Consider the following 26,266-nt stretch of genomic DNA (forward strand, 5'->3'; position numbering starts at 1 on the left):
ATATAGAGTATGTACAAAAAAGCCCGGCACTCAGGAGATAAGATCTGAGGGATATACGTGCGCTCATCGCCGAGATATGCGTGCTCGTCGTCGCAGACGGCGAGCACGCTGGCCTGGACGACGTCGGGATGACAAGGTGACATCGGCCGGCATGTGCTGATGACATCTAGGGGCGTTTAGAACTTAATGGGGAGCTACACACGTGGAATGGCTTTATACGGGACTGACAGCTGTCAGCGGAGTGCCAACGGTTGACAGAGGGGAGGGATACACGCCAGCAAACGCACAAGTCCCCTTAAATCAGCAGGATTTTAGAAGGAACGCGGGGAACGGCGGAAACCAGACCTGCCAGATAGGTAGACTGACAGGTGTCATCAGTCTAGGGAGATATCATTTGACGGGAGTTATAGGTGCGTTTTCAACGCTGACGCGACGACGGGCATGCAGGTCTACTCAGTCCACACAGAGCCCTGCATTGGTCCCATAATTAGCCGATTGTTCATATTCATGCATCATGTGCGAATTGTCTTTGCAGCCTGCATCTCTACACTGACCCACCAGTGTCAATGCAACTCGGCATTCTCAGGCTCAAACTCAGGCTCAAAAACCATGACAGTTGGAAATCATGTTGACAATATTTGGGTTACATGTCCTGACGACTCTCTACAATGACATAAAGTTGATGCGACCGCATGTAAAACTGGAATTGTTTATTCGGAGACTAGAGATTGGAGGAGGCTACATAAGCTATTACAGAGTTCTTCCGTGACGAACAACGCGGCAACTATCTGATCGAAGGCACCATGTAGTCTAGTGCTTAAGCTATAATCTCTTCATTATCAGCCGGCATTGGTGACAGAGCTATAGGGGATGCAGCCCGTACACCAGCAGGCAGACGACGTCTTGTCGGTACTTTAAACCAGAAGGGATCCGAGTTAGACCGGTGAAGAGCAAGATAAGCACCCTCAATCACGCTGAAACGTTCTTCTCCTGGCAATATTTGGTCAGGCGTGAAGCCTGAGCTGGCCTCCCAGCTCTTGAGCTTCCCAGCACACAGGACAGACAGCGTTCCCGGCATAAAGGCAACTTCAAAAGAGAATCCAAGCTGAGACGAGTTAATAGGAGCTTCGGCGTCCATGTCGTAGATGTCCAGACAAAACTGTCCCTCCTCCTCGAGGCCACCGTTCCAGAATCTGATCGTCAGGTGGTTGGTGTCGGGAACGTGAACTATGTGGACGTTTTCCTTGGCGGGATCCTCGTCAGGCTGTGGTTTTCTCTGTGAAATCCGTGGTAAATGTCGGCTATATTACGGAAGGAACGACTTACGCCCTGACAAAAGCTCCGTCCAGGCTTTCCACAGCCACTTCTCTCAAACTTCTCGTTCACCATTGCGTCGTATTGGCGTCGCTGTTCCGCCAGTTCGGATTCCGGTATGCGAAGTTTTCGAAAGAGATTGTCCAGTTTCTCGTCGGACACGTACAAGTGCTGATACTTAGGGTCGTCACCAAACAGGTCATATCTGTATTGTTCCCAACGATTGCGCATGACCTTCGGCTGGCGGGTGGAGGAGGTTCCGGAACATTTGCTAGAATCAGCCTGAGAACGCGTAGCTTCCTGGGCGCGGAGTCAGAAGTAGCATATTGCGAGTCACGAGTACTACCTTGGATTTTCGGGTAACTTTAGGCATAGCGGATGGTGCGGTAGTTGGGGAATACGCAAGGAGGGGCAGCCTGGCAGCGGTGGTCACGTCTAAACACGTTAATGAACGGGCCGTGACGCGGACACGCACGTGAGAGGGTTCTCACGAGTTGAAGCCACAGGCAAGCATGCAAGCGATTAATTAATGTCCTCAATTTGGTCCTCAAGCATACAAGCACATAGTATCAATATCGGGCTACAGTTATTGTATCGTAACGAGAGCACGACTTCTGATTGGAAATAGTAGTACATATCATACATATTATTATCAAAATAGAACAACGCTTCATAGAGGAACAGGTGATGCAGCCCGATCGAGTGACACCAGCCTGAGCGGGCGGACGGTTTCTGATAGTAGGAGACTTGAAACCAGAAATGATCCGAGTTAGGCCGGCAAAGTCCAAGGTAAGCAAGCACCTTCAGTCGCGCCAAATACATCCCAGCGCCATGGAACGCTCAAACTCGGCATTGAATACAAAGGCTGTAGGTGAGAAATCATGCATGTGCGCGATTCGTCACGATCGCATAACTTCAAAGTAGTGCGAACGGGTTGCAGAAAGTGTACAACGAACTTCCCCCATTTGTGGAATAAGAAGCATGTCTCAGCCGGGAGAAGCAGGCTAGAAGCTAATGGGATGACACGGTCATGTACACCAGGACTTCAGTGGGGTATACTCTCGCACTAGCATGATAATAACCCGCTCAAACCCACTGATCTAGTAGGTTTGCTGCTTTGAAAGAGGCATTTGCCATTCCTATATTATATGTTCCTCCATGGCGCTTAGGCAGAGCAATGACGAGACGGGCAGACAGAAAAAAGGGAAGAGGAGACAACTCAAGACGACCGCCAGTTTCATGTCAGAAGACTAATGCGAGGAATCACTTTCGTATTCGGAATCTGATCTACGTGCTTTTACATGTTGCGAAGTTCATTCCAAGGGACAGGGCAATGCACTGTCTGCGAGCCGATAGGAATATCCCTCTTCGGAGACCTGAAGAGGAATGGCTGGGACGAATTAGGGTGCTCGAGCGACAGTAAAGTATCTTCTAAAATACTAAAGCGCTCTTCCCCTGCGCGAATCTCCTCGGGAGTAAATCCCATGTTTGTCTCCCAGCTACGAAGAGGACCCGAGAACGCCATCGTCAGTTTTCCGACCTCTGGGATGACCGTGAAGGAGATTCCAAAGCGAGACGTGTTTACGGCATGCTTAGCAGACAGGTCGAAGAGATCAAAGCAGAATTGGCCTTCATCCTGAAGACCTCCGTCCCAGAATCGAATGGCATAGCCGACCAATCCCGAAACACCTTCAATACGAACATAATGAACGGCGTCGGAGAAAACTTCACTAGATGAGGGCTTCCTCTACTCGAGCACGGCGCTTTAATCAGTATCCCGTGAATCACTCAGCAATGGAAGACGTACGCCTTGCGCCGGTAACGCTTCTCCGTTGGCAGCCATCGAGGCGTCGAAAGCCGTGTCGTATGCTTTGAACTGTTCTTCCCAGCCAGACTCAGGAAATCCCGTCTGTTTGATACTCTCGTTCAACTCGGATTCAGACATGTAGCGGTCTATAAGTGCCTTCGCGTCTTCAAAGGCAGGCAACGGGGGAAAAAAGTTAAGTTCTTGTGCCCCTGATCAGCAGCATGTGAAGAGTAAGTTTGCGTACGTTTCTGAACAAGGATTTGAGAGGGAAAGCGGCGTCTAACCTAGAAGAAAGCGGCAGGATGACCCGGTCAGAGCCGATAGAAGCGAAGAAAGTAGGGTAGGATACACCTACGGGGTTTCAGTACTCCCAAAGAGAGTTTGGCGAAGAACAGCCCTCTTGAGCTTGAGCGAGTGATCTATGTTTGTATGGCACTATAAATAGGGTGACGTTCGGATATCACCGTGGGCATAATGTCGAGTCAAGTGCGTCGAAACAGGACGCGTGAGTACTTGCAAAGATTGTGAAAGAAGCAAGCAAAATATGACTCGGACAAGATCACATTGAAGGTAGCACGATCTCGAACCAGCACTGTTCCCGCCATTGGAATTCCAGGCCGAGGATTTGATCGGCTATAAGGCCCAATAAGTAGCCTTCCTTCCTTCTGCCGAGATTTCATATCAAATATACTCGTGAAGTACGCCGATCTGAGGGCGCCGCACGAGTCATAACTACTCTGACTCATAAATATTTCTCTCGGCTGTGTTTGATAAAGACTCGTGCATATATCCTGTCAAACCTAGAGGCGTGCGCATGAGAGGTTATGTACAAATGTAGAAAAGAATAAGGAAAAGCTCTTCTCAAACCAGAAACCTAGTGATTGAGTCATCGAAACTCCGTTGGCCGCTTCCAGCTGGACTGCGCGTCGAAGCCGCTGTCGGAAAGAGCTGCTGTGCAACCACTTCGTTTCGGGTTACGGAAGCTCCACCTAACTTCTGATGATTGCGGCAAGACACCTAACACCGTGGCCCTGTGGTGGTCCCTTCGTGGCACCGTCAGATGTTGCTGGGAATATTTCAGTGGAGACTAGGTACTTTGACAAGAGATGAGCGCATCGATGAGCCTAAGAGTCTAGCTTTGCCCCAGACAACAACAGTCGAGCGAAATAAGACAAGGAAATACAAGATGATGGAATTTAGATATCAATGGCATGCCGATCGATACAAGCAAGACACAAAATTCTGCTATAAGCTAGCTTTCAGGTTGTAAACTACGCTTCGCTAAATGTTGCAAAGTCCTGGCATAGCAACAGGTCGGTGAATCACCTCCGACTCATCGAAAGGATCAATATCCCTCTTGGGAGAGGAGAAAAGAAAAGGTTTGGATGAGCTCGGGTGTCCGAGTGCAACTGTTGCGTCTGCGATGACACTAAAACCTTCTTTGCCAGCGAGGATTTTGCTGGAGGGGAAATCCATGCAGGACTCCCAACTTTGCAGAGGTCCTTCGCAACCCATCGTCAGCTTTCTTATCTTGGAGATGACTGCGAAGGCGATCCCCAAACTGGCCGGATTAACGGATTGTGCAACAGACTTATCATAAACGTCAAAGCAAAATTGACGCTCTTCCTCAAGCCCTCCATCCCAGAAGCGGACGGCGATGTTGTTCAGCCCAGGAACACCAGCAACATGGGTAAGGTGAACGTCGTCAGAGGGTGTGGGCTTTTTCTATATAGTCAACAAAGCCCACAAAAACTCTTTAACAGGCCGGGAAACTTATGCCCTGAACTAATACACGCGTTACGCTCCGGGGCTCCGGATCGCTTGCGTTCTTTGGCATGCGTAGGAGGAGAAAGCGGAGTATGGCCCTGAGGACGTCAGTATCAACAGAAAAAAATCCAGCACCAAGATAAATATGCCAACCCCAATGGCACCACATATAAGGTGTTTGACGTACTGAGCTTCGGTTTTCAAAGCTTCAAGTGCAAAACTTCCGCTCGACGTGGAACCTGCGTCGATACGTTTTTCGTGTTATTGAGATGCATTTGTGAAAAAAGCGACAGAAAGGTTATCGATGTATACGTACGGCTGCAGAGGGCAAAAATTACTCCGTGTTCTACTTTACCTACGCGTAGACTATATGGCTATATCACAACCAGCGGAGAGTTATCAACAGCCAACACTTCAGTCAGAGGCACAGGCGTTGCAGGCCTTACTCCATCAGGTAGACAATACCTCACCGGCACTTTGAACCAGAAAGGATCGAAGTCGGGTCGATGAAGGGCAAGGCAGGCGCCCTCGATCACACTAAACCGCTCTTCTCCTGGCAATATCTGTCCTGGCTTAAAGCCTGACCTGGCCTCCCAGCTGTCAAGGTCTCCAGCGCACATCACCGAGAGCGTCCCCGCGACAGGGGCTACTTCGATAGAGAAGCCGAGTTCGGATGAGTTGATCGGCTCCTTCGTGGCCATGTTGTATATGTCGAGGCAAAATTGGCCCTCATCTTCAAGGCCGCCGTCCCAGAACCTGACGACAAGATGGCTGGTGTCGGGAATGCGGACGATGTGAATGTTCTCCCTGGCTGGATCCTCGTCTCGCTGCGGTTTTCTCTATGTGGGCCGTGATGAGCATCGACGAGGATGGAGAACTGAATAACGTACTCCTTGACATGGAACTTTTCCGCCATTATTGTCGATTTCTGCATTATATGCTGCGTCGTGTTCGCGCCGGTAGCGTGCAAAGTCTGATTCGGGTACGCCAAGTAACCGATAGAGTTCGTTCAGTTCCTCGTCGGAGACGTATAAGCTCGAGAAAGCAGGATCATCTCCGTAGGTGTCATATATGTGCTGTTCCCAACGGTTGCGCATGACCCTAGGTTTGCGTGTCGAGGTCGTTCCGGACGGCTTGGTGGATGTCGAGGGCGCCTTGCCCTGGACGCCGCGTGCTAGCTAGAGGCTGGGTGAGCGGCAACAAAGACTTCTCTTGCATGTGAGTATCTGACCTTCGGTTTCTGAGCACGAGGCATGCGGGATATAGCACCGCTTGTTAATGCTTGGGTGGAGGTGACGTTGAGTGGAAGGTTCGATGACAAGTACGTCTCAGCACGAACGCAACACAAGCGCGGCGCATCCAAACGCGTCCCATTAACTCGGTCATGTGATCACATTCTCACAGGCTCGCAGCGGATTGGCTGCCGGATCGCCTGCCTCCGGTTTCGTGGTCTTATCACAACCGACTTGCAGCCCCTAGCTGCGAGGGCTTGGGGATGCAGCGGTGCGTCCGAGATGGCAGCATAAAATGGACAGTATGTTATTGTTTTGATTGCATCTGCTCCAACATTGAAGTCCTTACGCGAGTGCAGCCTATTCATCCTCTTACAAGTTACTCATCGGATATTGAACGTGAAGTTCCGCGTATTCTCGAGCCATGAACCAATGAGTCTCTATGATTATCCTACGGTGCTCTTGTCCTTGAGTATTCCGTGACACGCAACACCTTATGACTCTCACTACATACGTGAGCAACATAGCCTTTCCCGCGATGAAAATGCTGGCTTGAGTTGCTGTGGATTCCCAGGCCACGCCGTGGCTAGATTTCATTGGGATTGTCAAGCCACAGCTACTGACAATCAATGCAGTGGTCTGGGTGACTCAAAGCTTCCAAAAGTGAGTCGCTATGAAAATCGCAGACAATCGATAGCGACACGGCAAAGAGAGCGGGGGACCGCGTCATGATGCTTTGGTGTTCGCCGTGATCGTCGCAAACCTAGTGTTCTATCAAGCAGCCTCTTCATATATTGAATGAATGAATGAATAAAGTGTCATTTCTATGTGCTGGTGGAGTAAAGTAAACCCTAGAAGAACAGTTCTACGCTTAGTATACTAGATCTAGTATGTTGTGACTCTTGTAAATTCAAGGTAAATCCCATCTGTTTTAGAATCTCGTTGAATCCAGATTCAGACATGAGGGGGTCTCTAAGTGTCTTCGCGCCATTGAAGGTAGGTGGCAGAAGAAGAAAAAATAAGTTGTTGCGCCCATGATCAGCAGCATGCGATGAGTAAGTTTGCGTACGTTTCTGATCAGGGGCTATGGGAGGGGAAGAGGTGTCTGACCTAGAAGATGCGTGGGTATAGATCTGAAGAAGCAAGCATATTGATGACTCGGATAAGGGGCTCGGCCTAGTTTGTCGAACTTCAAAGAACCGAAAGGTTGCACGCTGATGATTCAAGACAATAGGAGCTCCATCTATGTTTATCAACCTGATATGGTATAGTGAACGTTTGCTACCGCCAAGATGGGGATATATCAAACGGGAGAATTGAGGCACTAATAAATGAATCACCAGACCAAGAGTTCGATCGGATACAAAGTCGAGTCATCTTCCAAACGTGCTGCAAATATTCTTTTCTTCTACGAGGATTTGACTCAGAGGAATTGCCTGAATGATATTTGATATGAAGTTTGATTAATCGAGCGTGCACGCTACACCAGTCATAGATACCCTGACTCACCAACGTCTTTCTCGACTACGAGCGCAACATCACAGACTGCTGGCTGTGTTCCGAATCTTTACCAGCCAATTGATGAAGGCTTGTGCATCATCCTATCCTTTCGAACCTGGGAGCGTGGGACACCACACATCATGCACAGAGGCTCAATTATGCTGGACTGCGAATTGATGTGACTTGCAATAAACTGAAGAAGTCGTCGGAACATTGCTGTAACCCCGTGCTTCTATTCGGATTACGGACCCATCCACGTCTCTGCGAGAATTTTCTACGCTCGGGCATTCTTATGTACCCCGAAGGTTTTGACAACAGAAATTTAATGTGCCCTCTTTCAATGAACCAAAGATTTGAGGTGAGTCAAAGTTCTCATTTGGACTCTAAGTAATTCCACAGGGTAACCTCCGTATTCAGTGCTTCGGCAGAGTCGTACTCACGGCTGGCAGGTCCTTCGCGACGAACGAAATGATAAGAGGCTGATATCCGAGTCTTCGAAGCTCATCCGAAGCACCAGTCTGACGATGTAAATCTCTCATAGACTTATTAAACTACTTCGCACCGCTTCTAAGTTTCAGTGGGCGTTGCTGCGGTAACCCTAGGTTCAGGCTCAGGTTCCTGGCAGTGGGTAATTCACACTAGCAACCATACGTATAGTGCCTCGACTCCAATTTCGGCTTCATAAGCCTCCTGTAGCTACAAGCTAACATTATAAGAGCGGAGAGAGGTCTTGATGATATTTAAATAGCAAATGTTCGCTCTTTACCAATCATTTATGCCTCGCATGAGCCAGCGGCTCTCGAAAGCAATATTTCACTTGGTTCTACTTTTAGTTACGAATCCAACATCAAAATACGAAGGATTTTGTGGTAAATTGCTGCATTTTTCCCGAGAGGATATATGAGAGGACGTTGTTTATCCAAGATGTAGCGAAGAAATGAGACCAAAGTGCAAGGATGGGACAAGGAGAACCTCGCCCTTAACAGAAACCAAGTGTTGTCTCTATCATCAGAAAACAGAAGGGGGAGATAATGTACTGAGTCCCGTGGAGCTTAGAGACCCTCGACGCTATAAATTGAGAGAACGCATCATTATTAACCTTGATGAACCATTGCTAGCGGTGCTTAGCACCGGCCAGCTCACACTTGCTATGAATGTCGGAGGCATTTAGAAGAGATTCGCAGATCATTCACTAGATACGTGCCTTCACATTGATTCAAAAGCAGGGAGAGAGATAATTGGTCGAAAGATAGAATAAGAGACATGCAAGAACTAGTCAATTTAGATCAAAAGTAGAATGGTACAACTGGTGCGTAAACTCCGATCTACATATTACGCATCGTTACGAAACATACCCCCAGGAATAGTGTGAAAAATTGGTGCCGCCATATCCGAGTGGGTCACATCTCGCTTCGGGGAATATAAACGGAAAGATTTGGATGTGCCTGAATGCTTGAGCGAAATCAAAGCATCTTCTATGATACTGAAGCGTTCTTCGCCAGGAAGGATATCTTTGGGGGATATCCCGCTGCCAACCTCCCAGCTATGAAGAGGGCCTGCACACCCCACCGTCAGCTTTCCTAACTCTGGAATGACTGAAAAGGAGATCCCAAGGCCTGACGAATTAACGGCTCGTTCGGTGGATTTGTCGAAGAGGTCGAAGCAGAACTGATGCTCCCCCTCGAGCCCTCCGCTCCAAAATCGAACGGCAACCTGGCTCAACTCAGGGATACCAACGATGGGAGCATATCGAAGCCGTCGGAATAAATGTCGTTGGGAGTGGGCTTTTTCTACCATACGATTAGCAAATATTAGGAGAATAAGCAATAACTGGACACGTACGCCTTGAATCGATACTTTTCCGCCGTTTGCAGCCATGCGACGGTTCACAGAATCATCGTATTGCTTGCGCTGCTCCTCCCAGGAAGACTCGGGTAAACGCAGACGTTTGAAAAGTGCATTCAAGTCTGCGTCAGAGACGAAGAGACTACGATACTTCTCGTAACCATCAGGGGTACGACAAAGGGACTTTTCAAAATCGTTGCGACCCGACGGTCCGGATTGCTTGCCCCCCCTAGCGGGAGTGGGAGGAGGAGAAAGCGGTGTCTGTAGTTGCAGGCGGTTGAAAGGGGAAGACCGGTCAGAAGCGATAAGCATGAAGAATGGAGGGTGCGGGACCTGATGTTCTCTGGTATTCCTTTGCGACATGTGGCGGACTTCACCCTTGGGGCGCTGGAGTAGAATAAGAAAAAGGCGGGGAAGGGGCTTAAAGCATCTGTGTTTATACGCCGCTACTTAATGTGTCGCCACAAACAAGGCGATATCAAGATTGGCAATCGTCGGATGTAGTACCGTCAAAGACACCGAATTTGAGCGCTTGAGCATCAAGCTGCAATTTTAGAACGAGAAGGACGTTTGTCCGCGCCGCGCCTCTCAAAATGCTACTGTGACTCAGATATCCCGAGATTCCTCTTCCGGAAATGGATACTGCATTGTGAGGTAAACAAAACACCTTGTGATCATGTTGCAATTGTGCGGCCCAGCGAACTTATCTGTTATTGATGCCAGGCCACCGAATCCTCGCACGGAAACATGAGTCACTGCATCGAGTATGCTAGGTAACTTGCTAAAAATCGACGGCACCCACGGTGCAGTTTCTTCTCAATAGTCATCCTGAGTCATGAATCATGCATCGCGAATCGTTTGATCAGTGCTTGCGCATTTGTCCTGTCATCCCACCAATGGAACACGACATTCTCAGCAAAAACAGAGAACAACAAAAGGGTTCTTTTCGATCTGACTCGTTTAGACGCTCGTACTAGTGGCCATCTTGTTGGCATGTGCGCCGTAGCATCGCTCACATCAGCACCCTCATCGATAAAAAAGCTGTGTTATCCCATTTATTTCGCCCCCAAATGCTTCTGCTATCTTGTGCTGATCCAGATAAGTCAGGGAACACGGGGTTGGTCCTCCTCTTTTTTAGGCGCCTTTCGTTCTTCTAGACACCCGTCATTCCGATCCGGAACTACGGCTTCCTCGACTTGCAAACCTGGTCGGGGTTTAAGATTAGCGATTTCTCGCACACCTCGCCCAGCTCTTTCAGCGCGTTGCTTCATACCCCACCAGCACTCCTCAGCTCACTCCTCCTACTATGGCACAATATCCTGTTGGCAATCAAATTCTCGCTCAGGGTTATAATCCTGCTGCCCACGAGGATAGAAGAAAGCACGGCATGCTAGGCTCCGAGTCCACAAAGCATGTAGAACATCAATCGTATGACATCCATCTGTGCAACTATTTTGACCCTCCGCCTGTGGGTCAGGAGGAGACCGCAAAGTTCAGAGTCAGATGCGTTGCCGTCCGGATGTATGCCACTCTCGTGACTGTCGAGGAGTGCGAAGTCCCCCCGATCTACATAGGGATGGACAGCGACTGGGCCCCCAACCGGGCTATGCTTCCTTTCCTAGACGTTGACACCGTCATGATGGAAGGACATCCCAATGATATCATCCAAAGATTGGTGAGTACCACTAATGGTCTTATTACAAGTAAGCTGACGAGTGTCTCCCAGAACGTTCCGCTTGGTCCCAAAATCCCCACAGTTGTACACATCAATGGCCATGTTCATGAAGGTTATATCGTTACGTGGTTCTATCGTACGCTACTCGAACACCATGTTCCCGGCACCGATGATCATAAGTTCCACTACTACAAACACCATCAAACGGCCGACAATCGACCGTACTACGACGCTAACGATACAAACTACAAGACGTTTGACATCTTGAGCTTCGGGCTCCAGGTGCAGAACTTCAGACAGGCGCTGTGGTATTAGTAGGCTTGGTTTTCTCATACGGAGCGTCATCATGAAAGCGTTGTTCTATGTACTGTTTTATACGGCGAATTCCTATGTAAATGCGCCTGCAACTCATACGCAGATGCATCTAATATCTTGGCACAATTGGGATGATTTGAAACTTCGATAGTTTTTGATCCAGTAGTGAATACAATGAAGCTACACCTACGCTCAATAACGTTGCCACAGGACATGTACCATGGCTACATCAATTCGCCGCCGTGGGGCTTAGGCCGCTTAGCACCATTCCAGATAAACTGGCTGCGGGTGCTTCGGTTATATGGATGTAACACGGCAAGACGACTCTGCGTTATCGTACATCGATGGATGGATAGCGTCGGTAGCGCAATAGGCACAGAATATCAGCGTGTAATAATATAACTGTGCGTGTGCACATAATAGCGAATTGGGTGATGCTACATAACAACTACTCCAGAGTGCTCTGCGGCGAACAAGTTACCTACTCGATCGAAGGTACCATAGAGCCTGGTGAATAAGAGTGCTATCGTCATAGTTGTTATAGAGATATAGGGGATGCAGCCCGTACACCAGCAGGCAGACGACGTCTCGCCGGTACTTTAAACCAGAAGGGATCTAAGTTAGACCGGTGAAGAGCAAGATAAGCACCCTCAATCACACTGAAACGTTCTTCTCCTGGCAATATTTGGTCAGGCGTAAAGCCTGACCTGGCCTCCCAGCTCTTGAGTTTCCCAGCGCACAGGACAGACAGCGTACCCGGCATAGAGGCAACCTCAAGAGAGAATCCAAGCTCAGACGAGTTGACAGGAACTTCGGCATCGATATCGTAGATGTCCAGACAAAACTGTCCCTCATCCTCGAGGCCACCATCCCAAAATCTGATTGCCAGGTGACTGGTGTCTGGAACGTGAACTATGTGGACGTTGTCTTTGGCGGGATCATCGTCGGGCTGCGGTTTTCTCTGTGATATTTGTAGTAAGCATCGACTATCACATCGAAGGAATGACTTACGCCCTGGCAAAGACCCCGTCCCTCGCTACCACCACTTCTCTCAAACTTCTCATTTACCGTCGCATCGTACTGACGTCGTTGTTCCGCGAGTTCAGATTCTGGTATGCCAAGTCTTCGGAAGAGGTTGTCCAGTTTCTCGTCGGAGAGGTACAGGTGTTCATATTTAGGGCCGTCGCCATACAAGTCATGCTTGTACTGTTCCCAGCGATTGCGCATGACCTTCGGTCTGCGTGTGGAGGAGGTTCCGGAACTGTGACGTTTGTTGGATTCAGTTTCAGAACGCGTGGCTCCCTGGGCATGGACTTAGAAGCAGCATGTTGTATGAGTGACAGATACTACCTTAGATTTTCGAGCAATTTTAGGCATAGCGAATGAGGTGGTAGTTGTGGAATACGCAAGGAGGGCAGCCTAGCGTGGTCACGGTTGTAACGTCTAAACAAGAATGAACATGCGCTGAGACAAACGCGTCTCACCCAGTCAGATCACGTGTATTTGTTCTCACGGGTCCGCGGTCGATGAGATCAAGGAGCAGTTGTCAATGCTGCAGACAACGGGCAGGCGGTCCTTAGGCTTTATCCTCCACTCCGCATCACCATAGGAAATCGACCTGCTATGGATCCACAAGCACCCCTCGTCGTAGATAACGGAACCGGCGTCAGTCTCATCTCCCCGATGTCTGTAGAATCTCGTTGACCCCGCTGCGCAGTTCGTTAAAGTAGGCTACGCAGGCTCCAACTTCCCCGAACATGGTACGCCTCCACTCACCGCACTCGCCTTTCTATCCCACAAGCCGACCTCACGCATTCAGTCTTCCCTTCCGTGATCGGCCGACCGATTCTGCGTGCGGAGGAGCGCGTCGGGTCCGCCGTGATCAAGGACCTCATGATCGGCGACGAGGCCGCCGAGAACCGCAACTACCTCCAGGTTACCCAGCCGATGGAGCACGGAATCATTCGAAACTGGGAAGACATGAAGCACCTCTGGGACTACACCTTCGACGAGAAGCTGCGCGTTGATCCACGTGGCCGCAAGGTCCTCCTCACCGAGCCCCCGATGAACCCGCGCGCGAACAGGCAGAGGATGGTTCAGGTTATGTTTGAGGAGTACGGCTTCCAGGGCGTGTATGTGGCCATTCAGGCGGTGTTGACGCTGTATGCCCAAGGTGCGTAGTGTGCTTCGCTGGTTTGGGTTAGACAATTTGGTTATAGGTGCTTACGAGACGCTTGATCATGGCAGGTCTCACGACGGGTGTCGTCGTCGATTCGGGAGACGGTGTCACGCACATTGTGCCTGTATACGACGGTTTCGCGCTCCCTCACTTGACGCGTCGATTGGATATCGCGGGACGAGATGTCACGCGGTACCTTATCAAACTCCTTCTCATGCGCGGGTACGCATTCAACCGAACGGCCGATTTTGAGACTGTTCGTGAGATCAAGGAGAAGCTTTGCTACGTCAGGTACGTTGCCACACATACTTATAACCAAGGTCCTCGTGCTGATATCCTATAGTTATGATTTAGACATGGACGAGAAACTCTCCGAGGAGACGACAGTACTGGTCGAGAGCTACACGGTGCGCCTCATCCTGCCCCGCCATGACGCATGTAGCCAATGAATCCTGCATGCAGCTACCGGATGGCCGGACCATCAAGGTTGGCTCTGAGCGCTTTATGGCGCCGGAATGCATGTTCCAACCACATCTCGTCGATCTTGATCAGCCAGGAGTCGCAGGTCCGTATCTCTTTCCACCGAAAGAGATGACGTTGTTATTTACCTATTGTTATTCAGAAATGTTGTTCGAGACCATCCAAGCCGCCGCCGTCGACACGCGCTCCGAGCTGTACAAACACATCGTCCTCTCTGGTGGCTCCAGCATGTACCCTGGTCTGCCGAGTCGCCTTGAGAAAGAGATGAAGCAGCTGTACCTTACCCGCGTGCTCAACAATGACCCGTCGCGGCTGAACGTAAGCTCCCCCATCCCTGTTTCCCTGTTTCCACTCCATACAAACTTTTCTTTGGATCGTGGATCTAACGATTGTTTTTGAATGAACAGAAATTCAAGATTAAGATCGAAGACCCGCCCCGCCGGAAACACATGGTCTTCCTCGGTGGCGCCGTGCTCGCAGACATCATGAAGAACCGCGAGGAGTTCTGGATATCGCGGGAGGAGTGGTTCGAGCAGGGCGTGCGCGCGCTCGACAAGCTTAACCGCGGCGAGAACTAGGCTGGCGGAGGTGTAGCGGCTTGTCTTTTTCGGTGTACAGTATCTGCTTCTGTGCGAATAATTTCGATTTCGGAGGTTTTGTTTGATGCTTAGGCTTGGACTTGGAGGTGGGGTGTGGCTTTCAATACGAGAGATGGGGTTCCAGAGATGATGTGGCCGGATGTACGAGCACGCATCGCTCACAGGCTGATGCACAGGTTGACTGCAACTGGACGGGCACCGTCTGAAGGAAGGGGGTAATAACTAGTGCCCAGCCGGCTTGCGCACGTCCGTGGCCACGGACTCTTCGTGACGGTCGAGCGCTCGCTGATTGTTACATCGATGAATGTCAATATTACACTTCTAAGTATGCCGACTGTTGCATCGGAAACTCTGACCTCCAGTTTCTTCAAAACGGCGGATTGGGCGACGCAGCCTAAACGCCTCCTTTAAGGGTTCGCGAAATAATAATACATTCAGGTCTACAATGGAGACAACGAACCACTTGAGTACAAGAGACACCACCAATACATATGTTACACGAAGTATCGGTAAAAGCTTCCACCTGTTAACCAAGAAAAAAAGAGTATGCCCAGATTTAGAACAACAAATATTCCATCAGCAACCCATGGTGACACCATTATAGGGTCCGTCGTGGTCGCTCAACGTGCCATCGAAAACGTTGGGCACGTCACCGACAATGCACTGCGTGCTTGGGTTGTCCTGGCCTGCACAAATCCATCAGCCCTCCGTCAGGTACCGTATCCCGTCAGCCACGAGCAAGAACTCACCAGGACAGCTCGCCCACTCGCCAACGTCTTCGATGTGCACCTCGCCGGCGGGGTGCACGAACCCGAGGAACATACCCGGGACGATGGGGATCGGGTCCTCCTCGTTGTTGATGTGCGTCAGGTGGAGGTTCGCGTCGACGTAGTCCGCGAACGCCTGGTTGCCCACGCGCGGGAGGCCGTAGTTGAGCGTCTTGAACGACGTGCCCGAGGGGAGGTGCAGGGGCAGGTAGACGGAGTCGAGTAAAGAGAGGGCGGCGCCGAGCGAGTGGCCGACGAGTGTGACGGCGGTGGTGGAGTACTGGGACATGCCTTGTTGGACGGCGGCGAGGACCGCGTCGGCAGTGCTGCGTTATCCAACCGATGTCAGTTTTCAAGGTCGGCAGGGTAGAAAGAGGGTAAGAAGAACGCACAGCGCCTGCTCCGCCAAGAACCCGTTGTGCACCTCGATCGAGTCGCTGACGCCCGGGAACAGCGTCGAGTTGGTGTTGAGCTGCTCGAGGAAGAAGTCCGCGTCCGTGAGGTCCGACTCGAACTCGGACGGATCCGTGCCCTGGTGCGCGACGATGATCTCGCCGAGCGTCGGGTCGTACCCGACGTACCAGTACTGCACCGAGTCGCCGTCGCCGCCTGACGCGATTGGCTCGAAGGAGGGGTTGTTGTCACAGTTCGCTGTTGGATCGCACAGTCAGCTCCTGTGTGATGTATGGTGGGAGGGAAGAAGGGAGGAATAGGTACGCACTACCGCAGTTCCAGGCGAGCGTTGCACTAGGTGCACAGTATCCGGCGGAGGCGTACCACGTGTACGGCGTGAAGCCGTCAATCGTGGACTGGCCGAGTGCGGTAATGCTCTGGCGGCGGATGGGAGCCGGAGAGGCAGCAGCAAGGCCGGCGAGCGCGAGCGTGAGGAGCACAAAGGACATGATAAGACTGCGTGTGTGGACGTGAAGCTATGGCCACTGTGTGTGCTCTAGAGCTCCTGCACGAAAGCGAACAGGTTGGGGATGGACGACGCGGTGATGCCCTCACCATCCCTGCTAATGACCCGAGTTCTTATATACGGCATTCGCTGCCGAGGCATGGGGACAGAAGAAGGCGAGAGAAGATGGCTCTGCAGCACGATTGACAAGGACGGGAATAGATGGGCAGAGCGTGCGTCCCGTGATGAATGATCATTGGACGGCTTTGGACCTAGAAATAGGCACAGCGCTCGGAAGCTGTCGACGAGGCAAGAAAGGAGGTATTGCCATACTGTACCGTACGACTGCCACATGGAACCACGACAGTAGATGAACGATAGAACAAAAATCAGTGTGGTGTTGGTCCCTGAATGTGGGGAAGCATTCGTGTCTCCATGTGCTCTGACTTGCTCAAGCTCGTTCTGTATCAGACGGCGCTAACGAGCGAAGACAAGGAAGACCCTGTACTGCGACTCACTTGGACTATGACATGCAGTGGCTATTTCCTTGTTGTATAAAGGATTCCATGAGCAATATTTGTACTCGGCTGCGTATACTAAAGGTCATGCTGATCATGTCCAAGCTAAGCATCAATGCCTGTCAGTGCTGGGAAGTATTTCCAGGCGTGTTCAGCTGTGCGTCAAGCATTTTCCGGGCCCAGTGGGAGGGATTCATGGGAACAGATAACAGACACAAGGGGGGATTTGGGATTCTTGAGTGCGAGAGAGCCTTGCTACAGTGGAGCAGCACGCAAGTGGTCAAAGGAGGATAGAGAGGTGTAAGCTGTGGGCGCTCTTTGGTGATGGACGTTGATGGACGCAGGGAGGCTACAGTTTATATTGGCTCATGTAAAGTAAATAATAACTGCCCCATGGCTGAGTTGGTTACAGCGTCCGACTGTTAATAGACAATCGGAAGGTCGTGAGTTCGAGCCTCACTGGGGCAGGTACTTTTTGTCTTTGTTCGCAATATGGGAATTTGCTTTTGCCCCTTTCAGTGGTGCCGACGGTGGCACGGTTATAGTGCGGGACGCGGTGTCTCACTGATGCCACCGGTGCTGTTCTCGTTCACGTTCGTCGCCTACGACATCCATGGCCAATCGCCCACTCCCCCATGGCACACGCGTCCATCGACGCACTCTCAAAGTTTGGCCAGATGTGTCCTTGCTATCCTGTTCCGCCGTTGCGTCCAGTTGAAGCAGGCAGCTCCCTGTTACTCCCCGAAAAACGCCACCAACTCGAACGTTCATTCAATGCTAGTTCGGCTCCCTTCAGTAATAACTCATGTGTGTCCGACATCTTCAGCTCCAGGCACAGCGCTGCATGTCTCCTAGTGCCGTCACTTCGGAGCACCAGAGATGGCCGGAACCATCTCCATCTGTCAGGGTAGCCCTTAAACTATTAGTGGATCACACTAGTCATTCATGGTCCTTTTATAGGCGCGTCTCACATCGAGGGAGTCATCTTGACACCTACCTCTTCTCACCTTCAGCGCGACGCGACGACGCCTGCTGTTAGTCATGCTTTTTACCAGTTTGCTTGCGCTTGCAACCCTCGTCGGCGCTACGGCTGCCCAGGTGCCGACGTCCACCTATACCGTCCCAGGCCAATTCCCGACTTCACTCTATGAGTCTTACTACAACAATCCCACTGCAACCTCCGCACAAGTGCAACCCGTCGTCTCGGATCCGGTCACTGTACGTTCATCCACGATGTGTTCTCTTCGTCTCCCTAATCTTTGCACCAGAACAGCGTCTTCCCTGAGTGGCTGACGGACCCGGACAATATCCCTCAAGTACGTCTAAGTATGCTTTACCTAGCTCATCCGTGCCCAATCCTTCATAGAACAACACCATCGACCCTCACCCGTTTCCCACAGCAGCCGCGTCCTCTGCGCTCGTCGAGCAAGCCGTCAAGCAGATTCAGTCCATCGCCAAGAACACCGCAGTGTTCGGCAGCAACACCTGCGCACAATGCCAGGCCGGGCTCGAGGTCGCCAAATTCGTCGCGCTCGCCGTGCCGGATCAGTTCCCGGACTTCACGATCGCGACCTGCGAAGCGTTCAACTACAGCACGACGTGTGAGCAGAGCTACATGCGCAACACGCTCGGGTGGGTGTTTGCGCAGACGGCGTACTGGGCGGATGTGGGAGGACAGGATGGGCAGGTGAGCACCTGATCGTCGCGTTGTACCTATCTCCGCGGCGACACTCTTGAAATAGCACCATATCTGACTTGCTATCCTTGCCTTTGCCTCTGGGTTCTCGCGCGTGAAGATGCTGTGCTGGCAATTCCTAGGCCTGTGCGACGAGCCGCCGACGAACCCGCTCAATCTGACCGGCTGGTTCGCGAAGCCGAAGCCCGACCCACTGCCGGCGCCTAAGCAGCCGACCGGCGAGCGCATGAAGGTGTTGCACCTTTCAGACTTGCATATTGATCCCCGTACGTGCATATATCCGCCCATTCGGCCGACACGTCTAATCGTCACGGTCAACAGGCTATGCCATCGGTGCCGAGGCAAACTGCTCGAGCGGCCTGTGCTGTCGCTCGAACGCGTTCAACACGGACAGCCCGCAGACGCCGCTTACCCCTGCGCCTCGGTTTGGCACGTACAACTGGTGGGTAACAGTAGATATGCTATCGACATTCGGCTCATGATTAGTCGATAGCGACGCACCGTTTGCGCTGGTCGCCTCTGTGCTGGAGGCGATTCCGCCGTTGACGGGGACTGAGGATGGTGGATTCAACTTCACGGTCTTTACAGGCGACATGTTGTCGCATGACCCGGAGTGGGAGCAGTCGCAGTGCGTACAATCTCCGCCTTCTTCCTTGTTCGTTCATTAAACTTGCCTTCCGTAGAGCTTTCAACGAGTATGCCGAGGTACGCCAGCACGACTGAACAATCCAATGAAACGACCTGACTAGCTTTCACTCAGGTCGTTCTGTTCGACCTCTTCAAACGTATGCTCGGACCTGGCGCGGTATATGCCACACTCGGGAACCACGACTCCTATAACCAGTAAGCTACTTCACCAGAGCCAAACGTCGGCAACAGCTCATCACCTGACAGAGATCTGGCAACACCCATGTCTCGAGGCCAAGGGGAAGGCCAGGAGTTCAGCTGGTCAGTCTCTCTTCTCCTATGTTCCTTCACTCGTCAGTGAACCTTTGCTTTGCAATTTGTCAGGTTGTACGACCACGTATCCGCCCTCTGGGAATACGAGGGCTGGCTCAACTCGACTGAAGCGGCTGCCGCCAAGGCACACTACGCTGCTTACTCCGTCCAGCGTACGGACGGCTTGCGCATCATCTCGCTCAACACGAATCTTTGTGCGTGCCTGGCTATTTCCGTGCTGTACCTAGCTCATCGCCTCCCTGATCGTTTCCCACTCGTGCTATAATCTGCATGTGTCTTCCATCTCGTGATGATGCGTGAATGCTCGTGGGTGTGTTCACCTACAGGGTACAAGTGCGTATTTTGGCTGGTCACCGGCGATCAGCCAGGACCACATGCTGATCAGACCTGGCGATGATAACGTCTTTGGTCACGCAGGAGCAACTATCTGATTTATGTCAACACTACAGAGGCTGATCCGTCTGGCATGTTGCGGTTCCTCACTGACGAGCTACAGGATGCGGAGGATGCCGGTGATAAGGGTATGTCTTTCGCCACCTTTACTGTTTATTTGGATAAAGAAGAGCGAGAGCAGACGCTGACTTGTGTTCTTGCGGATATAGTGTGGATTATGGGCCACGTGCTGAGCGGATGGGATGGGTCAAATTCGCTCAGTAATCCCACCAACTTGTGTAAGCTCTTCATGTTGCAGGATACTAGATGGGATACTGATGCGTATTATGAAATACAGTCTACCAGATGTACATATCAACGTATTGTGTTGCTAGATGATAGACTCTGACCAGTGACCATCAGCGTGGATCGGTTCTCGCCGCACGTCATTGCGAGTACGTCCTTCAGGTGGACGAAGTATAACGTTTGCTCACCGCGATTTGACCTTTTCAGACATTGTGTTCGGCCACACGCACGAGGACGAGTTTATGGTGAGCTGACTCCGAGATTTGCTCGGGCGCCGGCCGCGTACCTAACCTTCTCGTAGATTTACTACGCGAACAACGCTACGAACCAGAGCGCTGAGACTGCGCTCACCACCGGCTGGGTGAGTCACTGGGGTATCTCCAATGAAAAATAGCACTTATGTATGCTTTGGCAGATTGGACCATCAGTAACGCCGCTGACGAACCTGAACTCTGGGTTCAGGGTGTACGAGGTCGACTCTGGAGTAAATACTTCGCTCATGGGATTTGTTCTATGGGCTCATCCTTCCTGTTCAGACGTTCGAGGTCGTTGATGCGTACACGTGGCGAAGTGCCGTGAACGAGTACCCCGCCCTCGACAACCAGACCGTGTACGGCCCGACGTACGAGTTCGAGTATAGCACACGCGAAGCTTATGGCACCAACATCACCTGGGGCGCGAACGATCCGCTCAACGGGACGTGGTGGCACCTCGTTACCGAAGGTGCGTCTCCCTTTCGTTCGCATTCTAATTTCTTCCTTTCTTATACGCTTACACGAAAACGCGAACAGAGTTCGAGAAATACCCGGAGCTTGTGCAGCAGTTCACGATGTACCAGGGCAAGGGCTCACCACTGAGCCCGAACTGCACAAGCACCGAGTGCGTTGAGGCCAAGATCTGCTACATGCGGAGCGGCTCCGCGAGTATTGGGAAGAACTGTATCCAGGGGTATGCGTCTGTGCAGTAGGCCTCTCGTGCTTGAGGGTATGCTTTGGGGTGTATAAAGGATAATTGCATCGTGTTATAGAATGCAATGCGTGTCCTGACGATACGCTCAACGACTCATGCAAGTGAACGGGTTCGATCCGAGCTGACAGGCTCTCACTACGACAACCCGAGAAGACGCTATCCAACGCAATTCTCCTGGCTACAGTGCCTCGCGGGCGTATCCGGCTCTTCCCTCAATCATGATGCTTTCTTTGTGATGTTCTTTCCAATTACGATCAATTTGGACTCCCAGATTCAATCAGCCGCCGCGTCCGTCAACTACGGCAACCCTCGTCTTATGAATAGACTGGCCTTTTCTATAGTCTGTCGGGGCCCTTATTTAGGCGCATCCCACATTTCGAGAAACGTCGTTGACCCCATCTCTTCCCTCGTCCAGCGGGATACAACAACTCCTGCCAGCGACCATGCTTTGCGCCAGTTTGCTCGCGCTTGCAGCTCTCGCCGGCGGTGCAACAGCTCAGATCACGACGTCCACCTACATCGTAGCAGGCGCATTCCCGACTTCCCTCTTCGCGTCTTACTACAACAATCCCACTGCGACATCGGCCCAGGTACAACCGGTCATCTCGGATCCCGTTACCGTGCGTCTCTCCGGTGCTCATTCTTTCGGCCTACTTAATATCTGATCAGAATAGCGTTTTTCCTGAATGGCTGACGGACCCAGACAATATCCCCCAGGTGTGCTAATATGCACTGTTCTTTACTCGCCCTCGACTTACACGTCATAGAATAACACGATCGACCCGCATCCGCTACCCACAGCTGCTGTATCCTCGGCGCTAGTCACTCAGGCCGTCAAGCAGATCAGGTCTATTGCCGCAAACCCTGTGTTTGCGGACAATACATGTACGCAGTGCCAGGCATCTCTCGAAGTCGCGAAACTAGTCGCGCTCGCGGCCCCAGACCAGTTCCCGGACTTCACGATTGCAGTCTGCGAGGCACTCAACTACAGCTCAACGTGCGAGCAGACTTACAAGCGCAATTCGATTGGTTGGGTGCTCGCGCAAACTGCGTATTGGGCGGACGTTGGAGGATATGACGGCCAGGTTAGTATTATAAACGACCATTAAGTTGCCGGAGTTTTGATCACTATGGTCTGCATAGCTTCTGTGTTACGAGTTCCTCGGCCTGTGTCCAGAGCCGCCGACGACTCCACTGAATCTGACTGGATGGTTTGCGAAGCCGAAACCTGATCCACTGCCTGTGTCCAAGCAACCGACCGGGGAGCGGATGCGGGTCTTGCATATATCTGATCTACACATTGACCCCCGTACGTGCGCGTGCATCCACATACATGCTTCTGCGGTTATTGACGTTTGTGTGTGATAGGATACTCGACAGGCTCTGAAGCCAATTGTTCGAGTGGCTTGTGCTGTCGCTCGAATGAATACAATTTAAACAGCCCGCAGGCACCACTGCTTCCAGCACCTCGTTTTGGCTCGTATAACTGGTAAGAGAGTCTCTATCTCTGGATAACTAAGTGCTAAATGGAAGACAGCGATGCGCCTTTTGCGTTGGTAACCTCAGTGCTTGAGGCCATTCCGCCGCTCACGGGCACGCAGGAGAGCGGGTTCAACTTTACTGTCTTCACTGGTGACATGCTATCCCATGACCCGCAGTGGGAACAGTCTCAGTAAGTACGCTCTTTTGGTATTGCTGTCAATCTCTGATGCGTTGTCCTCAAGGGCTTTGAACGAATACGCCGAAGTATGCAAGGTTTTGTACAAGAGTGAGCCAGAAAATGGTGCTTACTGTTTTGTTAGGTCATCTTGTTTGACCTCTTCAAGCGTATGCTTGGCCCTGGACCTGTGTATGCAACCCTTGGGAACCATGACTCGTACAATCAGTGAGCCTGTGCCTTCCACACCCAAACTACGGTACTTATTCTCATCGCAGAGATTTGGCAGCACCAATGTCTCTTGGTCAAGGTGAAGGCCAGGAGTTTAGCTGGTTCGTCCCATTATATCATAATTGTGCTAAGTCCTCTCATCGTTCTTCGCAGGCTTTACAACCATGTCTCTGCCCTTTGGGAGTATGAAGGCTGGCTCAATGCAACCGAAGCCTCAACCGCCAAGGCACATTATGCAGCCTATTCTGTCCAGCGCATGGACGGCCTGCGCATGATCTCTCTCAACACTAATCTTTGTGCGTGTCTCGCTATTAATGTATCTTAGCTTTCCGCTCCCGGTTGCATTGAGCAACAATCATTTATTCTTGGCTAACGTCTGCCATTCTGTCTTGTTCGTCCTCCAATCCTACAACACCGGAACACTCTGATAACCCTGATCACTGTTGCAACGGTGAACGGTGAACATGATCTCGGGGCGTATAGGGTTCAGGTGCGATATGGCTATACATCCTCGAGGACTATGCGTTGATAAATTTTGTATTTGTCCAGAAACAACTACTTTAATTACATCAATGCAACAAATTCGGACCCGTCGGGAATGCTGCGTTTCCTCACTGATGAGTTGCAAGATGCCGAAGATGCAGGCGATCGCGGTAAGTTCGCTCCGCCATGTCTCCGCAATATATGGTGTAGTACGGAGACTCACTGACAACTTCTCATGGTAGTGTGGATCATGGGCCATGTTCTCAGCGGCTTTGACGGTACCAACCCTTTGAAGAACCCAACGAACTTATGTGAGCTTGTGTAATATTATCGCAATGAAGCGTATAACTGATCAGCGTACCGTCACGCAGTCTACCAAATGTACGTAGGACCATTGTTTTTGCACCCCTTCGCACTGCTGCTAATGGGTGGACACTGAACGTCATGCAGCGTAGACCGGTTTTCCCCACATGTCATTGCTAGTACGTTTCTCCCGTTGACAAAGCGTCGTGCTACTCGATGTTGAATGATGGCCCGTAGACACAGTGTGGGGACATACGCACCAGGACGAGATGATGGTTGGTTCTCCTCTGCTATCCTTGATTTCCACGTAATGGTGGCCTTGTAGATTTACTATTCGAACAATGCCACGAACCAAAGCGCTGAAACCGCACTCAACACTGGCTGGGTGAGTGGTCATCTGCTTCCCTGTAACCGTATTGCTCCCAACGTAAGTGGATGACGATCAATATACTGAAACTATTCCAGGTTGGGCCTTCTGTGACCCCTCTGACCAACCTCAACTCCGGGTTCAGGGTTTACGAGGTTGACTCTGGCGTACGTATTCACTTGTACCCTCTAAATGTATCTTTCGCGCTGAACTTTACCCGTGTAGACTTTTGAAGTCCTCGATGCCTACACGTAGGTATCTTTGGCTTATCTACGTGTCACCTCTCATATTGAGTCTTTGCCTGCAGCTGGAGAAGCGCCGTGAACGAGTATCCAGCTCTTGATAATCAGACAGAGAACGGCCCGGCATTTGAGTTTGAGTACAGCACACGCGATGCGTACGGGACAAACATTACATGGGGCACGAATGATCCGCTCAACGGGACGTGGTGGCACCTCGTCACTGAAGGTACGCCATGGTCTCGTTCACTCCACGGCTTTATGCCTGATTCACTTCTTCTTGTTCATTGCTCACCGATGCATCCCCTTTTGCAACCGCAACAGAGTTCGAGAAATACCCAGAGCTCGTGCAGCAGTTCCAAATGTATCAGAGCAAGGGATCACCGTTGAGCGTGAACTGCACGAGCAGCGAATGCGTCGCGGCCAAGATATGTTACATCCGGAGTGGTTCGGCGTCCATCGGCCAACAGAACTGTGCCCAGGGTTATCAGTCTGCTGTGTAGTATGAGGTGTAAGTGATGTGAGGCATATGAAAGTCTGGACTCAGGCTTTAAGTCTCATGGACGTTATAATATCTCATCTGAAGTGATGCTCTCCGCAATGTATCCCTGTTGCAACCGTTCACGCGCACGCGTGGAAACGTTGACTGTGCTCTTGCGCGTATGCTTGCTGTTCTGCAACGGTTGCCATTATATTTTGTACAGGCATGGCAGAATATTCTGGAACACGACAACAGCATCTCATAAAAGCAGTTCAAGAAGTTTACCCCAAACATGCAATGCCGTAACTCATGTTTCCTTTTTCGTTCCTCCATCTCTCCAAAGCGAATGATAGACGCCCATTCTGATGCATGCATTGATCGCTACTACCCCTTTCCTTTCATTTTCTCAGGTTCTTGTTGTCCAAAGCTTCCATATTGGCTTCCGCCGGTAGTATGCTGTGGAACACCCATCCGATATAAAGGGTTTGCTTGCTGTTCCCGGCGTTGCATCCTCGTCCTGTCCGTCTACCTTCCTCGCTTGTTCTACTTTGATCCCGCGCGAGCCCTTATCACGGTCACGCTCGAGCTCAACGCGAGTACAAGCTAGTCAACGGAGATTTTAAGTTGCTGTGTCATTACGCACAATCGAGAGCATACTTTGCTATGGACTATAACGAAGCATCGAGAGTCGTAACTGAGTACGTCCCCTCAGTGTCGAATAAGACATGTTACTGATCATCCGACCGCTTTCAGATACATCAAAAGTCCTACGGGTCATACGACCCATTATCTCCGATTCCTACAGGCTCTGATTGTTGAACTCGACGTTCGTGACGCACGCGCGCGGGACTTTCCTCGAAGCGTCACTGCAGCGAAGAAGATGATCAAAGCGGAGATTCACATCAATATCAAGTCGTACTATCACGCGCGGGGGAAGGGCCAGGCTGCCATAGTGAATCTGAAGTATCCCAGTAAGGCTGCGCTTCAAAGGGCTCTGAAGGAAGTTAGTCACAAAAAGCGCGCGGGGTTAGGATGGGTAAAGGATAAAGGGCTACAGGTGCTGCTCGTGTTGTTGTAGGTGCTGCGTGTATATATTGCTAGGATCCGACATCTATCTTGACTTGAAGGCGAATATCGATGGTTTATCCGAGTGAGATGAGAAAGCAAAGGTGTTGGGAAAAAGATATTGAAAGTGTCTAAGAACGGCGCGGTTGATCTTCTCAAATGAATATTCCATGGACCAGAAGAGCGAGTGCCATCGCAACGCTAACCCCGACTACGCTTTCGAGGCGAACACGCAACTTCG

At 51.1% G+C, this 26,266-nt stretch overlaps 9 protein-coding genes and 1 non-coding gene across 10 annotated transcripts; 5 read left to right on the plus strand and 5 right to left on the minus strand.

Moving 5' to 3' along the window:
• Positions 1 to 2,570: 2,570 nt before the first annotated feature.
• Positions 2,571 to 3,507, minus strand: CONPUDRAFT_85466 (uncharacterized protein). The gene is made up of 4 exons (XM_007776405.1): positions 3,477 to 3,507; positions 3,366 to 3,405; positions 3,122 to 3,285; positions 2,571 to 3,061 (listed from the first exon to the last, which is right to left on the minus strand). Exons 3-4 carry the CDS (start codon positions 3,257 to 3,259, stop codon positions 2,612 to 2,614), a joined length of 588 nt encoding a protein of 195 aa, XP_007774595.1. The 5' UTR covers positions 3,260 to 3,285; positions 3,366 to 3,405; positions 3,477 to 3,507; the 3' UTR covers positions 2,571 to 2,611.
• Positions 3,508 to 5,146: 1,639 nt separating this feature from the next.
• On the minus strand, positions 5,147 to 6,220 carry CONPUDRAFT_169576 (uncharacterized protein). Its single transcript, XM_007776406.1, has 3 exons — positions 6,120 to 6,220; positions 5,779 to 6,066; positions 5,147 to 5,727 (listed from the first exon to the last, which is right to left on the minus strand). The coding sequence occupies exons 1-3, from the start codon at positions 6,141 to 6,143 to the stop codon at positions 5,263 to 5,265; spliced, it is 777 nt and encodes a 258-aa protein (XP_007774596.1). The 5' UTR covers positions 6,144 to 6,220; the 3' UTR covers positions 5,147 to 5,262.
• Positions 6,221 to 9,064: 2,844 nt separating this feature from the next.
• CONPUDRAFT_169577 (uncharacterized protein) lies at positions 9,065 to 9,835 on the minus strand. The gene is made up of 3 exons (XM_007776407.1): positions 9,799 to 9,835; positions 9,463 to 9,726; positions 9,065 to 9,410 (listed from the first exon to the last, which is right to left on the minus strand). Exons 1-3 carry the CDS (start codon positions 9,826 to 9,828, stop codon positions 9,339 to 9,341), a joined length of 366 nt encoding a protein of 121 aa, XP_007774597.1. The 5' UTR covers positions 9,829 to 9,835; the 3' UTR covers positions 9,065 to 9,338.
• An 891-nt stretch (positions 9,836 to 10,726) lies between these two features.
• Positions 10,727 to 11,577, plus strand: CONPUDRAFT_140141 (uncharacterized protein). Its single transcript, XM_007776408.1, has 2 exons — positions 10,727 to 11,140; positions 11,192 to 11,577. The coding sequence occupies exons 1-2, from the start codon at positions 10,772 to 10,774 to the stop codon at positions 11,453 to 11,455; spliced, it is 633 nt and encodes a 210-aa protein (XP_007774598.1). The 5' UTR covers positions 10,727 to 10,771; the 3' UTR covers positions 11,456 to 11,577.
• Positions 11,578 to 11,797: 220 nt separating this feature from the next.
• Positions 11,798 to 12,888, minus strand: CONPUDRAFT_169579 (uncharacterized protein). Its single transcript, XM_007776409.1, has 3 exons — positions 12,806 to 12,888; positions 12,467 to 12,757; positions 11,798 to 12,416 (listed from the first exon to the last, which is right to left on the minus strand). Exons 1-3 carry the CDS (start codon positions 12,830 to 12,832, stop codon positions 11,994 to 11,996), a joined length of 741 nt encoding a protein of 246 aa, XP_007774599.1. The 5' UTR covers positions 12,833 to 12,888; the 3' UTR covers positions 11,798 to 11,993.
• Positions 12,889 to 13,023: 135 nt separating this feature from the next.
• CONPUDRAFT_132116 (actin actin-like protein) lies at positions 13,024 to 14,921 on the plus strand. Its single transcript, XM_007776410.1, has 8 exons — positions 13,024 to 13,120; positions 13,173 to 13,215; positions 13,275 to 13,628; positions 13,703 to 13,925; positions 13,978 to 14,041; positions 14,097 to 14,199; positions 14,257 to 14,432; positions 14,522 to 14,921. Exons 1-8 carry the CDS (start codon positions 13,079 to 13,081, stop codon positions 14,690 to 14,692), a joined length of 1,176 nt encoding a protein of 391 aa, XP_007774600.1. The 5' UTR covers positions 13,024 to 13,078; the 3' UTR covers positions 14,693 to 14,921.
• Positions 14,922 to 15,129: 208 nt separating this feature from the next.
• Positions 15,130 to 16,650, minus strand: CONPUDRAFT_85471 (lipase). Its single transcript, XM_007776411.1, has 4 exons — positions 16,202 to 16,650; positions 15,873 to 16,131; positions 15,463 to 15,806; positions 15,130 to 15,399 (listed from the first exon to the last, which is right to left on the minus strand). The coding sequence occupies exons 1-4, from the start codon at positions 16,380 to 16,382 to the stop codon at positions 15,290 to 15,292; spliced, it is 894 nt and encodes a 297-aa protein (XP_007774601.1). The 5' UTR covers positions 16,383 to 16,650; the 3' UTR covers positions 15,130 to 15,289.
• Positions 16,651 to 17,283: 633 nt separating this feature from the next.
• Positions 17,284 to 17,364, plus strand: CONPUDRAFT_t121. Its single transcript has one exon. It is a non-coding gene; the product is annotated as a tRNA-Asn (tRNA).
• A 574-nt stretch (positions 17,365 to 17,938) lies between these two features.
• CONPUDRAFT_169582 (sphingomyelin phosphodiesterase) lies at positions 17,939 to 25,263 on the plus strand. The gene is made up of 39 exons (XM_007776412.1): positions 17,939 to 18,114; positions 18,165 to 18,212; positions 18,263 to 18,583; positions 18,693 to 18,858; positions 18,914 to 19,034; positions 19,079 to 19,220; positions 19,276 to 19,297; positions 19,353 to 19,435; positions 19,487 to 19,540; positions 19,604 to 19,746; positions 19,879 to 20,073; positions 20,155 to 20,223; positions 20,283 to 20,379; positions 20,438 to 20,475; positions 20,532 to 20,591; positions 20,646 to 20,714; positions 20,767 to 20,953; positions 21,022 to 21,819; positions 21,869 to 21,916; positions 21,967 to 22,284; positions 22,343 to 22,508; positions 22,568 to 22,688; positions 22,737 to 22,871; positions 22,924 to 22,945; positions 23,002 to 23,084; positions 23,135 to 23,188; positions 23,241 to 23,383; positions 23,571 to 23,577; positions 23,637 to 23,740; positions 23,813 to 23,881; positions 23,942 to 23,951; positions 24,021 to 24,052; positions 24,111 to 24,148; positions 24,199 to 24,258; positions 24,339 to 24,407; positions 24,466 to 24,491; positions 24,548 to 24,708; positions 24,804 to 24,999; positions 25,066 to 25,263. The coding sequence occupies exons 18-38, from the start codon at positions 21,643 to 21,645 to the stop codon at positions 24,980 to 24,982; spliced, it is 2,022 nt and encodes a 673-aa protein (XP_007774602.1). The 5' UTR covers positions 17,939 to 18,114; positions 18,165 to 18,212; positions 18,263 to 18,583; positions 18,693 to 18,858; positions 18,914 to 19,034; positions 19,079 to 19,220; positions 19,276 to 19,297; positions 19,353 to 19,435; positions 19,487 to 19,540; positions 19,604 to 19,746; positions 19,879 to 20,073; positions 20,155 to 20,223; positions 20,283 to 20,379; positions 20,438 to 20,475; positions 20,532 to 20,591; positions 20,646 to 20,714; positions 20,767 to 20,953; positions 21,022 to 21,642; the 3' UTR covers positions 24,983 to 24,999; positions 25,066 to 25,263.
• A 230-nt stretch (positions 25,264 to 25,493) lies between these two features.
• CONPUDRAFT_169583 (uncharacterized protein) lies at positions 25,494 to 26,087 on the plus strand. The gene is made up of 2 exons (XM_007776413.1): positions 25,494 to 25,658; positions 25,714 to 26,087. Exons 1-2 carry the CDS (start codon positions 25,624 to 25,626, stop codon positions 26,036 to 26,038), a joined length of 360 nt encoding a protein of 119 aa, XP_007774603.1. The 5' UTR covers positions 25,494 to 25,623; the 3' UTR covers positions 26,039 to 26,087.
• The last annotated feature ends 179 nt before the right edge of the window (positions 26,088 to 26,266 follow it).

The sequence above is a fragment of the Coniophora puteana genome (assembly GCF_000271625.1).
Source record: "Coniophora puteana RWD-64-598 SS2 unplaced genomic scaffold CONPUscaffold_17, whole genome shotgun sequence".
NCBI classification, from domain to species: Eukaryota; Fungi; Basidiomycota; class Agaricomycetes; order Boletales; family Coniophoraceae; genus Coniophora; species Coniophora puteana.

Excerpts from the sequence above, each read along its gene's own strand:
- CONPUDRAFT_85466 (XM_007776405.1), bottom strand. The coding sequence starts at position 3,259 with ATGTCTGAATCCGAGTTGAACGAGAGTATCAAACAGACGGGATTTCCT. Across the intron at positions 3,062-3,121 it reads AAGCGTTACCGGCGCAAGGC|AGGAAGCCCTCATCTAGTGA; the intron begins GTACGTCTTCCA and ends GTGCTCGAGTAG.
- CONPUDRAFT_169576 (XM_007776406.1), bottom strand. The coding sequence starts at position 6,143 with ATGCCTCGTGCTCAGAAACCGAAG. Across the intron at positions 6,067-6,119 it reads CTCGTGCTCAGAAACCGAAG|CTAGCACGCGGCGTCCAGGG; the intron begins GTCAGATACTCA and ends CCCAGCCTCTAG. Across the intron at positions 5,728-5,778 it reads GAAAAGTTCCATGTCAAGGA|AGAAAACCGCAGCGAGACGA; the intron begins GTACGTTATTCA and ends CGGCCCACATAG.
- CONPUDRAFT_169577 (XM_007776407.1), bottom strand. The coding sequence starts at position 9,828 with ATGTCGCAAAGGAATACCAGAGAACATCAG. Across the intron at positions 9,727-9,798 it reads GGAATACCAGAGAACATCAG|ACACCGCTTTCTCCTCCTCC; the intron begins GTCCCGCACCCT and ends CTGCAACTACAG. Across the intron at positions 9,411-9,462 it reads GAAAAGTATCGATTCAAGGC|AAAAAGCCCACTCCCAACGA; the intron begins GTACGTGTCCAG and ends ATCGTATGGTAG.
- CONPUDRAFT_140141 (XM_007776408.1), top strand. The coding sequence starts at position 10,772 with ATGGCACAATATCCTGTTGGCAATCAAATTCTCGCTCAGGGTTATAAT. Across the intron at positions 11,141-11,191 it reads ATGATATCATCCAAAGATTG|AACGTTCCGCTTGGTCCCAA; the intron begins GTGAGTACCACT and ends AGTGTCTCCCAG.
- CONPUDRAFT_169579 (XM_007776409.1), bottom strand. The coding sequence starts at position 12,832 with ATGCCTAAAATTGCTCGAAAATCTAAG. Across the intron at positions 12,758-12,805 it reads AAATTGCTCGAAAATCTAAG|GGAGCCACGCGTTCTGAAAC; the intron begins GTAGTATCTGTC and ends GTCCATGCCCAG. Across the intron at positions 12,417-12,466 it reads GACGGGGTCTTTGCCAGGGC|AGAAAACCGCAGCCCGACGA; the intron begins GTAAGTCATTCC and ends CAAATATCACAG.
- CONPUDRAFT_132116 (XM_007776410.1), top strand. The coding sequence starts at position 13,079 with ATGGATCCACAAGCACCCCTCGTCGTAGATAACGGAACCGGC. Across the intron at positions 13,926-13,977 it reads GAGAAGCTTTGCTACGTCAG|TTATGATTTAGACATGGACG; the intron begins GTACGTTGCCAC and ends GATATCCTATAG. Across the intron at positions 14,042-14,096 it reads TACTGGTCGAGAGCTACACG|CTACCGGATGGCCGGACCAT; the intron begins GTGCGCCTCATC and ends TCCTGCATGCAG.
- CONPUDRAFT_85471 (XM_007776411.1), bottom strand. The coding sequence starts at position 16,382 with ATGTCCTTTGTGCTCCTCACGCTCGCGCTCGCCGGCCTTGCTGCTGCC. Across the intron at positions 15,807-15,872 it reads TTCTTGGCGGAGCAGGCGCT|CACTGCCGACGCGGTCCTCG; the intron begins GTGCGTTCTTCT and ends TGGATAACGCAG. Across the intron at positions 15,400-15,462 it reads CGAGTGGGCGAGCTGTCCTG|GCCAGGACAACCCAAGCACG; the intron begins GTGAGTTCTTGC and ends GGATTTGTGCAG.
- CONPUDRAFT_169582 (XM_007776412.1), top strand. The coding sequence starts at position 21,643 with ATGCTTTGCGCCAGTTTGCTCGCGCTTGCAGCTCTCGCCGGCGGTGCA. Across the intron at positions 22,509-22,567 it reads TGATCTACACATTGACCCCC|GATACTCGACAGGCTCTGAA; the intron begins GTACGTGCGCGT and ends TGTGTGTGATAG. Across the intron at positions 24,408-24,465 it reads TTTACGAGGTTGACTCTGGC|ACTTTTGAAGTCCTCGATGC; the intron begins GTACGTATTCAC and ends TTACCCGTGTAG.
- CONPUDRAFT_169583 (XM_007776413.1), top strand. The coding sequence starts at position 25,624 with ATGGACTATAACGAAGCATCGAGAGTCGTAACTGA. Across the intron at positions 25,659-25,713 it reads GCATCGAGAGTCGTAACTGA|ATACATCAAAAGTCCTACGG; the intron begins GTACGTCCCCTC and ends GACCGCTTTCAG.